Source organism: Thunnus albacares, chromosome 17 (genome assembly GCF_914725855.1).
Source record: "Thunnus albacares chromosome 17, fThuAlb1.1, whole genome shotgun sequence".
Taxonomy (NCBI): domain Eukaryota; kingdom Metazoa; phylum Chordata; class Actinopteri; order Scombriformes; family Scombridae; genus Thunnus; species Thunnus albacares.
In genome coordinates, this window is record NC_058122.1 from 24,654,737 (window position 1) to 24,668,191 (window position 13,455).

Below are 13,455 nucleotides of genomic sequence, written 5' to 3' on the forward strand. Positions count from 1 at the left end.
CAAAATCTGCATCACTGTGTTGGCAAACTAACGAGTAAGACTGCAACTCATGAATATTTTCATTATTAAATATTCCACCATTTATTTGCTTGTTTAATCGATTAATTGAAAAGAAAACTGTGAACAATGCCCATCGTAAGTCTTTATATTAACTTATTTTGTCCAGAAAAACCAGTCCAGAACCAAAATATATTTAATTTACTATCATTTAAGACAAAGAAAAACTGAAAAATATCATATTTGAAAAGCTGGAACCAGCTTATTTTGGACATTTATGCTTGAAAAACGATTTAAAATTGGTTAAATTGGTTATCAAAAGTGTTGCAGATTGTCTGTAAATCTACAATCAATTAATCAACTAATCATTTCAGCTCTACTAAAGAGTTTAATGTAAAAAAAAAGAAGGTAAAAACAGTGTTTCACAAGCAAAAAGCAGTTTTGGAAAATAAGATTTTTGCAGAAATCGGATTTTTTCCCTCAGTTATTCATCTCACAACCCATAAAATTTATCTCACGACTCAACTGAAACCGTTTTAGGATTTTAACTGTGACAAAGGTTGCAAACTGCCTGCTGAAATCTTATTAATTGAACCAAAATTAGAAATTAATTCACTGAATAAAGGGGGACATCGTTATACAAGTAAATATCAGAATTCCACTCTGTCCACCACCAAGTTGCAGGATTTAACATCTATCTTGCGTTTGACGTATTTCCTCCTGTGCTCACGTTGTAAACAAACACCCCTCATCCTATTGTCATCCATTCCCATTGTCAGAGTCTGGAGATGACCTTTCCTCTCTCCTCTCTGTCTCTGCCTCTCACCCCTCGCAGCCTTTTCTTTTCCTCCCTTCTCTCTTTCACTGTCGAAGGCAAGCTGTTGCTCTGTCCCTGCGGGCCACTCCCTCTCTTGTCTGCTCCTCTTTTACTCCTCCCCTGCCACCATCTCTGCCCTGCTCTCCTTCTTTCTCCCTCTATCTCCCCACCTGTTGAAGCAATTGTTGCACAGACCGTATTGTTGTCTTCTTATTATTTTATGTCACTCACGACGGGTCTCCGCCTCTTTTTGCGGTCCTTTTTTCCACTCTGTGCCACTCCCCTCTCTCTCTCTCTCTCTCTCCCTGCTTGGTATAAAACCCAGAGATAAACAGTTGAGGTGTGATATTCAGCAGAGCACCACAGGAGGTCAAAAGTAGTCCAACAAGACAAAAAAAGAGGATTTCCCAGCAGGTGCAAGAGGGACATTGGCGGCTGCAGCGTTTCTTTTCCCACCTGGACGTGAATAAGTTCATATTTTACCCAGCAGGCTGTGCAGATGGAAAGAGGCATGTCTGTGTCTCTGTGGTGTGAGGAAGCGGAGGACGACCAGAGTCAGACCGAGGCGCCGGCCCAGGGCCACATCAGGGGCTCGTCTCAGCTGCGAGCCGCCTGGGACCCCACCGTGTCGGGGCATCGTGTGATCCAGAGGCTGCTTCACGTGGAGGAGAGGTACATGCCCTCCGTGCTCTACATCACCCTCATCCAGCGGGATCCGGAGCGCAGGGAGGAGCTCACCAAATGGGCCCTGGAGGTATGAAACTCTCTCTCATATCTCAGTTTCTCCCCAGATTCCCCTTGCAGTGCTTGGATGTTTTCCATCTTCTTGTTTCTTCCTCTGCAGGTGTGCTGTGAGTGCGGCTGTGATGAGGCAGTGTTCCCCCTGTCTGTCTCTCTGATGGATAGGTTCCTGTCCGCCTCTCTGTCCCTGCCCGTCTCACCTTACTGCCTGGCTGCCGGCTGCATCCTCATCGCCTCGAAACTCACTGAGAGCGACAACGTCACGGCCGACACTCTCTGCGCTGCGGCTGAATACAGCTTCCTGCCTTCTGACCTGCGGGTGAGTCACAGCATCCACAGACACGTGGGCGAGAAGTTAACATACAGTCAGGGCTGTAGTGGAGTGGAAGAAGGGGTCGTCTCCAGCTGTGGACCTCTAACACCAACTAATCCTTGATTTTACACGTGGAATACCTTGTTTCACACCTTTTTTTATGTCATAATATGTGGTGGAAAACTTACATACATACAAAGATGAGGTCTTGAAGGGAGGCCAAAACTTTGATTCTCTTCTCTGTTGATGTTTGTTGTGTCTTAACAAAGCCATCAACTGGATATCAGCCCATTTCAAACTTCAATTTCCAATCAAATAGGTCTAAAACTAACATTTTTAGATGACTGATTACTCTATCACATTTATTTTTTGGTTAAAAGTCTATAAATGGGGGGAAATAAATAAATACAGATGCTCAGAGGACACAATGATGCATCTGTATGACACTGACTACATAAAATATCAGACGTATTTGGCTCAATCATTTAATATTAGTGTTTTAATCTGATTTTGAATTTAAATTTAAGCATCTATTGTTCATTTCACTCAGCCAGAGCAGTCAGATATCCTCAGAGAATAACCTGCAGCCTCTAAAATATAGAAAATAACTAAACCCCTCACAATATATATATACTATTGTATGATACTATTAATATTAAAGGGACACCTCTGACTTTTTTCTGCCCTCTTCTCTCCATCAGGAAATGGAGCGTGTCATCCTCGCCACCCTGCGGTGGGACACAGCAGCGGTGACTCCACAGGACTTCCTCCCACACTTTCTCGCCTCCGTGGAGGAGTGGGGAGACGTAGACGGCGGCGATTCCGAGGAGCTGCTCTGCACCCTGCGGAGGCACAGCGACACTCTGGCCGCCATGTGTGTCTGTGACTCCCGTTTTCTGGGAGCGCCGCCGTCACTTGTCGCTGCAGCTTCACTGAACTGTGCCCTGAGAGGTCTGGGCAACAAGGGCCCCACTCAGCTGTCTCTTATGAGTGAAGCGCTGGCAGAGCTGTGCCAAACTGACCTGGTGAGTATATCTGTGAATCGTGAGGCTGCAGTTGAATTGAATGGGAATTTTAAGCAGGCAGACTAAGAATACTAGTGTTTTAAGGTTTTACAGTCATGCCAAATGTTTTCAACAATCATTTATTTTCTGAATCCCAGGCGGTGCTGCAGTGCTACAGCGAGATGATCGAATACGCCCTCCAACAGCGGCTGAGGAGCGGGCTCCAGCAGGGGCCCCTGGAGAAAGGTGAAGAGGTGGAAAACGAAAGGGCCGGGACGCCCACCGACATGAGAGAGATTGATTTCTAAACACTGAATCAGCTGTTTTGTATTTGCAAGTGTGAATCAATCAAATTTCCTCCAAGTTCATCAGTCAAACTGATATAAATTGATTATGACCTCAAAAAATATTTTTATATTTTGAAATTACTTTATCGAGTGACTGTTAATTTATTTTTGACTTTATTTATTTGTGAACAATTTTTGCAACTATGTGTTTTTTTTACCATGTGCCATATTTTATTATCTATTCCAATTAATTTTATTAGCAGGCCTAGGTGTTATTTTGACATTTTGATGCTTAATATTTATACCTTTTATTTATTATCATTATTATTATTATTATTATCATGTGCAATTATTGTCTCTTTTGATGTTAATTTATTTCAATCTGCCATACTTTTGTGTTTGTGTGATGAATTAAATATACAACAAATCTATTTTTCAAAGCAATTAAAAACATTTGTACATATTTTGTGTCCATGTATTATTTAAAGGGATGATGCTGCCTTTACGTGCTATTCATAGACTTGTAATTCGGAACTTTTACAATTCATCTTATTTGGTGGGACAAGTATGAGTATTTTTTTTTAAATTTTTGTATGATGTAATGCTTTAAATGGATAGTTATTTTAGTTTAGTATAATGTTTATTTATTATACTCCTGTATGAACTCTAACATTTGATACCGTAATTATTTTGTAAATTTGCCTGCCCGGGGACTGCAGATGAAATTCAGGTGTCTTGCTAACTCTGGGACAATCAATGTCCATGTTAGAGATTAAAACTAATAATAACGATAATAACCTCCTAAATGGACACCAGAAAAAGCAAATATTTTGGTGTTTGTCTTTTTGTTTTTTGTTTGTTTGTTTTGTGTGTTTGTTTTCTGACCTTATACGAAAAATAGAACACTTGAATCTGCCAAAAATGTTAGACAGTTTAACTAATTATTAATATACCAAATATTCCATCATGAGTTGACATTACTTTCACTGTCACAACTCAACAATTCGTTCATCATCCCACCGCTTATTATTCTTGTTATTGCCATTATTTCCAACGGTCCTTGAAAGCAGCACGTTAAATCGCTGCTGCATTCTCATGACGTCAATTTTATCCGACGCTGGTGTGGATCTTGTTTGGGGCATCGGATTAGATATTAAAAACACACCTGCGGTAAGAAACGAGACATTTAAAGATATATGTGGGTTTTATCTAGTTGTAATAGTGGTTTTGACATCGGCGGACGTTAAATGCTGCGTTAAAAACACATCTTCAGGTAGATAATGAGAGGAGGAATTGTGCTAGACGTTTCTATAGCTTACGGCTGCGTTAACGGATAAACAAGCTGTTATGTGACCTGTAAAATAACGTTTGAAGGTGAATAATGTCTAAAATGTTGTTATAAAATCAAACGTTAGTTCATAAATATCCTAGACCTAGTTTATCATGTCATTACAGTCACAGAAATATCAGTTTTTTATTGATTCCTCTGCATCCTGTATCAGCATCCGTGTTGTTCTTCCTTAAGCTAGTTGATAGCTACAGACATGACTCATACCTCATATAACTACGAATAATCCCTTTTAAACCTGATATAACTCTATTATGAATGTGACGTATGTGAAAAATATGTAAAAATACTCCGTTACAAGTAAATGTCCTGCATGAAAAACCATAGTTAAGTAAGTGATTAATTGGAGAGGAAAGACGAAAAAACAAAGCTCTGAATCTGTTTTCAATTTTTGGTCTTTTTTCGGTGAAATATTGGATCATTTGAACATTTATTATTTTATTGAAATGAAACCATGTGGGAAGTTTAGTCAGTTGTCAGCTAATGTTACTCATTGTCCCATTTGAAGTAATAATCAAGTCCATGTCCTCATCCAGCTTGTTTACGACCTGGATTTGAATCGCAAAGTTGGTGTCAAAATAGAAAAATATTATAATATAATCTACATGTAAATGAAAGTCTGCTACCGGTAATATAGAGGATGAGTTGAACTCTCTTCTTCCATTACTGGTTAAAACATGTAGAAATCAAATCCAGCACATATAGTTAAAATGTATTTCTAGTGTTTAGACAGACATGAACCAAAGCTGACAAGCCTGAAAATTGGAAAGAAACCTCAGTAGTGATGGAATAATGGTGTAGACAAGGGATATAAATAACCAGGTTACATTATATCTTAAATGTAAACAAAACAGATTAAAGAACCGGTCTTAAAACAACAGTCAGAAGCCCAAATGAACATTGAAACATGTTTTTCTTGCTGTAATCATTCCTACAGTTCATACTGACCTTTAGAAGCTGTAAATGAAAATCCTCAAGCCAAATTGTATTTAAAATTTTATCTGAAGCTAATATGAAGCTTCAGCGTCCAAATGAGTCAAATCAAGTAGATATCTTTCAACAGTTACAGTCTTTTTAGTGCCAAAGTCCCTCTTTTTGTTACTATACTTCCACTGCAGCTTAACAGGGTAACACAAAGAGGGAATTTGATGCTAAAAAGACTGTAAATGTGTCAGATATCCACTTGATGTGACTAACTCAGACTGCTGAAGCCTCATATAAACTTCACATCAACTTTTAAATGACTGTGTGGACACACTGTGGATTTTGACCTCCATCACTTACATTAAAAGCACATTTGAAGGATCTTTTAACAGCCAGTATGAACAGGAGGAATGATTATAGCGAGGAAAACCTCTTTCACTGTTCATGAGGATACCTGACTGTTGAAGACTGACCATTGGTGTTGTTTTATAGTTTGCATGTTGAACATCTGATCGTTGTTCATGTTTAAGGAGGATGAACTTGAAACCAGGCCGGCTGCTGCTGCTTCTATCCGTCTGTGCCGGCGTCTGGTCAGTGCCTATCGATCGCAATGGAGGCAACCAAGAAGCTAAAGAGGAAGTCCCAGAGGAGAGCGTGGTAATACTCTCAGTAATCTTTATGAGATTTGATCAGGATTCAGTTTTATTGTGAATAACTCGTCCTTCACAACAAACTGTTTCAGGACACTGGCCTTTACTACGACAGATACCTCCGAGAGGTGATCGAGGTTTTGGAGACCGACCCTCACTTCAGAGAGAAACTACAGACGGCAAACACAGAGGACATCAAGGTCAGAATCTGTTACTTCATTCTCATTCTCACAGCTGACCTTTTCACAAGTGATATTAACGTGTTCTTCTCACGTGTTCTCCGTCAGAACGGGCGACTCAGTAAAGAGTTGGACCTGGTCAGTCACAACGTCAGGACCCGTCTGGATGAACTGAAGCGGCAGGAAGTTTCTCGCCTCAGGATGCTGCTCAAAGCCAAACTGGACAGCACCAACACACAGAGTGAGTCGACGAGAGAGATGGTGTATATTTAGTGGATATTTAGAAAAATATGGAGAAAATTATGTCTCGTTACTGTAGTAGAGAGAAGAACACAAACAGATTCTTTCAAACTAGTTGTAAATTGTCGTTAATAGTTTATTTATTTACTATATTATACATCTTATTCTCTATAAAATGTCAAATTGTGGCAAATTCCTTTTTTTAATGCTTTTTTTTCCCCAAAACTATTTTCATATGTGCAGCTGCTTTCATGATAAAGAAAAACTGATGAGCTGCAACTAACGATTGTTTTCATTATCGAATAATCTGCCATTTATTTTTTTATTAATCCGTTAATCGTTTGGTTCATGAAATGTTAAAAAACAGAGAAAAAAATGTCATTTATGATTTAAGAAAAATAACAAATTGTCACATTTGAGAAGCTGCTTGAAAAATGACTGGAATGATTCACTGATTATCAAAATAGTTGCCAATTAATTTGATCTGTCGACTAATTGATTAATAGTTGCAGCTCTAGATCTTAGTAATAATAATTAAAACCACATTTTATCCAAGTTACTTAACTGTACTTAAATTATATGATATGAAACTGAGGAAAGCAACCAGCAAATGTTTTATTTACTTGATAACAAATTCTAATGATGAATAATTTATTTAAAAGATTAGATTTGGCTCATTTTTGGTCGATCAACGAATCAACAGTTTGACAACTATTGACAAAGTTTTCAGCAGTGTTTGCATTAAATATTAATCAACAAATAAGAACAAATAGATTTTAAAAATTCATCTTCATTGTCATTTATTTACACACAAATGCACATTTTAGAAAAACAAATAGTCCCGATACATGCAAATATTCATTGTAAGCTGTTTAAAAGCTCTTTCATCAACAGATAGAACAACGGAGGCATCATGTGTCTTTCATTGTTATCCTCTAATATACTCAGTGAGTAAAAACATACAAATGTGCAGTGTTGTCATATTTCATATTTAGCTCATATGCATGGATGCAAATCATAGTTTGAACAAACAGAGCAGATGGAACCATATGTCCGGAAAAATAAACACATTTTTGACTTTTAAAGTGTTGTAAAAATACACACATGAATGCAAATCAGCAGGTTGGGGAATTAAAAGACTGACGTAGCTTCCATGCAGAGATGTGAGGATGTGTTCAGTGATGTATGTACAGGATGTAATAATAATGTGTATCTGCCGCACAGGCCTGCAGATGGACCACGCCTCCCTGCTGAAACAGTTCGAACATCTGGATCCGCACAATCAAAACACCTTTGAGGCCAAAGATCTGGAGCTGCTAATCTCAACGGTGAGATCCTGCAGGCGGCGATACATGAAGAGCTGTGAAAAGACTTCCTGTCCGGCCGCTCGAATAGTTCAGATCAGATTTTAATCAAACTCAAAACATTCCAGCTGGATTATAATTACACTGATTTTGACTCAAGGGTGCTACAATTACAGATCCAAACAAGATGGTTAAGTCTGTCACTGATTGTCCCAGACACTTTGTATTATATCTGACCTCTGTCTCTCTTTGTGTAGGCCACCAAGGACCTGGAGAACTACGACGCCGAGAGACACGAGGAGTTCAAGCGCTACGAGATGCTGAAGGAGCACGAGAGACGGGAGTACCTGAAGGGCCTGGACCAGGAGAAGAGGGAGAAAGAGGAGAAGAGGATGCAGGAGCTGAAGGAGAAACACCGCCAGCACCCCAAAGTCAACGCTCCGGTACTCACAGATGCAGCCATGTTGATTTTTTTTTTTGTGTGTGTGGAAGTGAATCGAGCTCTGTTTACATCTTTTTCCTCTTTCTGCTGCATGTTCTCTCACTCAGGGAAGCGTCGCTCAGCTGCGGGAAGTGTGGGAGGAGACAGACGGACTGGATCCACAAGAGTTCAACCCTAAAACCTTCTTTAAACTACATGGTGAGTGACACTTCTTCCCTTACTTCATATCCCACTGATTGAGTTTGATATAAAAACGGTCTCTATTCTTCTCTGCCCTGTTTAGATACTAATGAAGATGGTGTTTTAGATGAGCAGGAATTGGAAGCTCTGTTCACTAAAGAGGTAAAGGAACCTACACGACATCATTTGCTAAAACTGAAGGTTTTATTCCAGACTCATGACAGAATATCAAAAACTGGATGATAATCCTTTTGAAAATCCAGCTGTTTGACCTTTTGTTTCCGAGTTCTAGCACACTTTCAGCTAACATCTGTTCATTTCCCTCCTCCAGCTGGAGAAAGTCTACAACCCAAAGAACGAGGAAGACGATATGATGGAGATGGAGGAAGAGAGGCTGAGGATGAGGGAACATGTCATGAAGAACGTGAGTTTTAATCATTTTACTTTTACGTTCCTGCTCTTGTTTTTCATCCGATGCCGTCTGTCGGTCTTCTAACTGCTTATGTTTCTGTGTTAAAAGGTGGATACAAATAAAGACCGTCTCGTCAGCCTGGAGGAGTTCCTCAAATCCACCGAGAAGAGGGAGTTCAATAATCCCAAAGAGTGGGAGGTAAAGAGCCAAGAGGTGGCCTGAAGGTTGGGGGGAGTGGGCGGGTGATCGGAGGGTCTGAGGTTCAAATCCCAAGGGAAGCTGGGAAAATGTGGGTGGTGAATTTGAACGGGTGATTCTGTTCTTTCCATCATCGAATCACACACACGTGGAGCTGCTGCAGTGTTGAAGTGTAGTGTAACGTTGTGTCGCGTGCACATCAGGACCGGCTTCTACATGAGATTGTGGTAATATGTCGTTAAAGCTATCTGATGCTTTGTAATAAGGGGCAGGTAGTGTAACTGGTGTAAACAGCATCATGTAGCTTTGGTTAAAACATTTATTCAGGCAAATCTCACTGCATGCTAACAAATGAGTGCAGGTTTTCTGTTTATGCTAAGAAAAGATGACACTTCATGTTTTATTGTCATGATAATGTTAAAGATGGCACCTATGAGAGGCCAGAAATTAAAATAAAGTGTAAATCCAGTGTGTTTATGTACGTTCCCCGCCGTCTCTCCAGACTCTGGACACCGTGCCGGTGTACTCGGAGGAGGAGCTCCAGCGGTTCGAGGCCGAACTCAGGGACAAAGAGGAGGAGCTGAAGAGGAAGGCCGAGACTCTTCGTCAGGAGCAGGAGCTGCTGAAGGAGAGAGGCAAAGCCCTGGAGGCCCAGAGGAGAGAGTACCAGCAGGTAACCGTGTACCGCCGCCTCGCTTAACGCTTCTTATGATCTGTGACTGAGCTAAAAAAAGTCGTACAATGTGATTTATAATTATCGGAGCTTCACTTGTCTTCACGTTTCAGGCGGTGTTAGAGATGTCGCAGAGACAGAAGGAGCCGCAGGCAGCAGACGGGCAGCCTCCCGCGGGTCCTAACGGAGAACTACAGTTTCAACCAGAGGCACAGAAACTAGAAGATAAAGGTAAACAGTCCAGTATCATCTGTATGAATCTGTGTTGTAATAGTTTCCAGTAAGCGAATCTTCATCTTCCTCTTCTTCTTCTTCTTCTCTTTCACAGAGGCAAAAGCTCCAGCTGACCACGGAGCTCCAGTTCAAAATAATCTGCCTGCGGAGCCTCCACAGAATCTGCCGATACACACTTAAACGCAGCGCGCTCCAACAGCCTCAACACACACTCCCATACACACACACACACACACACACACACACACACACACACACACACACACACACACACACACACACACAGACACACACACACACACGTGATTTGCACTGACACAGATATCCAGATGGGTTCTGCAAACTGAATTATGTGAACTGTATGTATAAATTCAGACAGACTGGCGTTTTATCATCATGACATATTGTGCTGCGTGTTCATTTCTGTGGTCTACATTAGATTAAAGGTCTCAAAAAACACCCGATATCAGTGTTTATGTGAAGTTTTCAGTCATGCAGGGTCTCTACTATAAAATCACCACAACATAAGAAATAAATTCTTAATTTAAAGCCTCTGAACTTGTTAAGTGTGATTTTTTTTTTTCAACACTAAGGTCATGTTTGTAAAAAAAAAAATAAAACAAATACACTACATATGATATCAGAAAATCCATTTAAAAAAGAAATTCTTAAATCGTATTGTAATTGTTTAAGAGATTTGACCCATTTTTACATTTGAGATCAGTAAAAACATAATAAACTACTTTCTTTTAGTCCAAAGTGACCCAGAATATAAATTTTTTTTATTCTTTTTCTTTCTCTTTTATTTGTTTATAGTGCAATACAAGTGAGCAACATGATGACACAAGACAAGAGGGAGAGCTAGACTCACACAAACTGAAACAAAAGGGGGGGAAAAATGCAAAAAGATGGAGGAGAGAGAGAGCAAGAAGGGGTGGAGGGTCGGGGGGACAGTATTAACCAAAGGAGGAAAGAAAGAAAACAATGATATAGCTAAATTGCTGTGTGAGGGCTTCTGGTTGGGCTCCAGAGTGTATCTGGGGCGGGTCAGGTCAGAATTATGCATGTATTTATTTATTTTCATTTATTTCCCCTTCCCTTTTTCTCCTTTCTTTTATTTTTCTTCATTTTTATTTGAACATACAGTAGAGGATGTTTCAGGTTAAATTTGACCATCACCACCATCACAAAAATGTTTGCATCGCTTCATTCTTCACGTTCAATAAAATTAATTTAAATCATTATATCTGTTTTATGTGACATAAGACCGTAATATAGTGTGATAAACAAATAGAGTAAAACCTTAAGATTACATTCTCTGCTCTATGAAAGCTTCATTAAGGATTAACCACCTATTTATCAATGACTGATGAGGTGTTTATGAATGAAAACTAGATTTATGGTCCAGAAGTTTGGTTTATATGGAGATTAATTAGTAGAGGATCATGTTAAAGGTCAGAATATGAACAGTGTATGAGGGTTAAAACTACAATTTAAACACGACATCAGATTGGAGCAATAAAAGAAATGAAAATTTGATTAAATTAAATATTTTCCTTTGGATTCCTAATTTTAATCTTCAATACAAAAAGAATAATTCTCCTACCCTCAGTGTGGTAAAATCTGTGTAAATGCAATTTTCTGGCACAACAAATCATGCAATTTAAAAAGAAACAGCATCCTAGCAGTGCATATTATATAACATCTTCATCCTCTGGGTCACCATGTGTCTCTGCAGGCCTGTTGTCCACTGTCATGGCTCCCCGGGGAGCCGCTGATCCTTGTTGTTGTCCCGCTGACCGAGATGCTCCCCCTGGCCGCCGCTCCGGGCATTCCTATCAGCATTCCTCTAACCCACTGACCTCTCATGACCCCCACGTGGCCCCTCCTCTCCTGGTGTCCACGCAGCTGCCTGCTGTCAGTCACCGCTGTCATATTCAGCCAAATAAAGCTGTCTCTAAGCAGCTGCCTGGATCATGCAGGAGTTGTTTATTATGATGCAATCTGCAACTTTCACAGCAGAGAAGAGTAAACTTATTGAGGAAACATATTTTTATCAGTATAGAGGCAGTATATGGCTTTTCCTCTATAATTTAGATATGCACATTATGTTGCTAATTTCACTGTTAGACTAAATAATGGTTTTTAAAGCTGATACTGGAGGATACTAACAGTTTGCTGATATATTATTAGTGCCAAGGCAAATTAGAGTATAACAGTAGATTTATTTAGATACTGAAAAGACTGAAACTGGGATGAAAACAAGTAGTTAAAACCATTTTTGTAAGCTGGAAATTTAACTACAAATGAGACTTTGACTGTTGAACTAAAGCTGTAGTCTTTTAAGTATTGTTTTAAATACATATATTACGACTAATAACCTCTAATAATATTAATTCTTGTTTGTATCACACAATACTTTCATTAAAAAGTCATAAACTGGGACTAAAAGACACAATGAAACACTCAGCTGGAGTTGAAGTACACATTTAAACTGATACTTAAATAAAAGTCATTTTAAGTATTAACCTGTTTTTTATCTTCCTGCTTGGATGTGGTTTGATTTTCCACAGCGGCGTCTCTGTCTTTATTAGCTCAGCGTTTATAAATGCCAAATGTCCAGTGATGATGTGATTATCTGTGAAACATGTTGGGTTCAGCTCCCAGTGGGACCAGTATCAGGTCTGTGTTGTGTTGTGTCTGCAGCAGGTTTCATCCGCAGCAGGAGATCTGACATTTAATCCAGCTGTTGTTGACCAGAGGTGCCACCGAAGCTGTCGACACACTGTCAGTGTGTTTGTGGCAGCGCAGGACGTGGTGTGATGTGCAGTGTGTGCTGTGTGTACACCATGTTCAGACGTACCTTTACTCGGGTACTAACAAATGCTGTTACTTTACTGTAGTACTTGTATACCAGGTACAGTATTTATATATTTTATATATTTACTGCACTTTGTTTTAAAGGAATTATAATGCTTTTTCTTTACCAGTCGAAAGCAAGTACATTTATTCAAGTACCGTACTTAAGAACAATTTTGCAGTACTCGTACTTACTTGAGTTTTTCAATGTATTTGTACTACTTTATACTTTTACTGTACTATGTTTCAGATGCAAATCTTGCACTTTTTACTCCTCTATATCCACTACATTTCAAAGGAATTACCAGTGTTATACTTTTTCTTTACAACTGGTTGAAAGAAACTACTTAAGTACATTTACTGTATTGTAGTACTCTTACTTTACTTAAGTTTTTCTGTTTTTTACTACTTTACACTTTTACTGTACTATGTTTCAGATGCAAATCTTGCACTTTTTACTCCTCTATATCCACTACATTTCAAAGGAATTACCAGTATTGTACTTTTTCTCTACCAGTAATTCAAGTACCGTACTTAAGTAAAATTTTGCAGTGCTTGTACTTTACTTATCTTTTTTCTCCATTTTCTACTACTTTATACTTTACTAAATTTCAGAGGCAAATATCACACTTTTTACTTTTACTTTTTATTGT

At 39.2% G+C, this 13,455-nt stretch overlaps 2 protein-coding genes across 3 annotated transcripts; both read left to right on the forward strand.

Annotated features, from left to right (window-relative positions):
* Positions 1-400: 400 nt before the first annotated feature.
* On the forward strand, positions 401-3,194 carry ccndx (cyclin Dx). Its single transcript, XM_044332354.1, has 4 exons — positions 401-1,568; positions 1,659-1,874; positions 2,570-2,893; positions 3,031-3,194. The coding sequence occupies exons 1-4, from the start codon at positions 1,314-1,316 to the stop codon at positions 3,178-3,180; spliced, it is 945 nt and encodes a 314-aa protein (XP_044188289.1). The 5' UTR covers positions 401-1,313; the 3' UTR covers positions 3,181-3,194.
* A 1,021-nt stretch (positions 3,195-4,215) lies between these two features.
* nucb1 (nucleobindin 1) lies at positions 4,216-10,497 on the forward strand. 2 transcript variants are annotated; one of them, XM_044332337.1, is made up of 13 exons: positions 4,216-4,329; positions 5,962-6,088; positions 6,174-6,281; positions 6,369-6,501; positions 7,725-7,828; positions 8,062-8,247; positions 8,354-8,444; positions 8,530-8,588; positions 8,758-8,850; positions 8,947-9,036; positions 9,539-9,709; positions 9,823-9,940; positions 10,038-10,497. In XM_044332337.1, the coding sequence occupies exons 2-13, from the start codon at positions 5,966-5,968 to the stop codon at positions 10,121-10,123; spliced, it is 1,362 nt and encodes a 453-aa protein (XP_044188272.1). In that variant the 5' UTR covers positions 4,216-4,329; positions 5,962-5,965; the 3' UTR covers positions 10,124-10,497. The 2 variants fall into 2 exon arrangements, with proteins under 2 accessions (XP_044188272.1, XP_044188271.1); XM_044332336.1 differs by having other exon boundaries at positions 6,174-6,501.
* Positions 10,498-13,455: the final 2,958 nt, after the last annotated feature.

Bases quoted from the DNA above. Each gene is read 5' to 3' on its own strand.
- nucb1 (XM_044332336.1), top strand. From the start codon at position 5,966: ATGAACTTGAAACCAGGCCGGCTGCTGCTGCTTCTATCCGTCTGTGCC. The intron at 7,829-8,061 runs GTGAGATCCTGC...CTCTTTGTGTAG, and splicing joins TGGAGCTGCTAATCTCAACG to GCCACCAAGGACCTGGAGAA. The intron at 9,710-9,822 runs GTAACCGTGTAC...TTCACGTTTCAG, and splicing joins AGAGGAGAGAGTACCAGCAG to GCGGTGTTAGAGATGTCGCA.
- ccndx (XM_044332354.1), top strand. From the start codon at position 1,314: ATGGAAAGAGGCATGTCTGTGTCTCTGTGGTGTGAGGAAGCGGAGGAC. The intron at 1,875-2,569 runs GTGAGTCACAGC...TCTCTCCATCAG, and splicing joins TCCTGCCTTCTGACCTGCGG to GAAATGGAGCGTGTCATCCT. The intron at 2,894-3,030 runs GTGAGTATATCT...TCTGAATCCCAG, and splicing joins AGCTGTGCCAAACTGACCTG to GCGGTGCTGCAGTGCTACAG.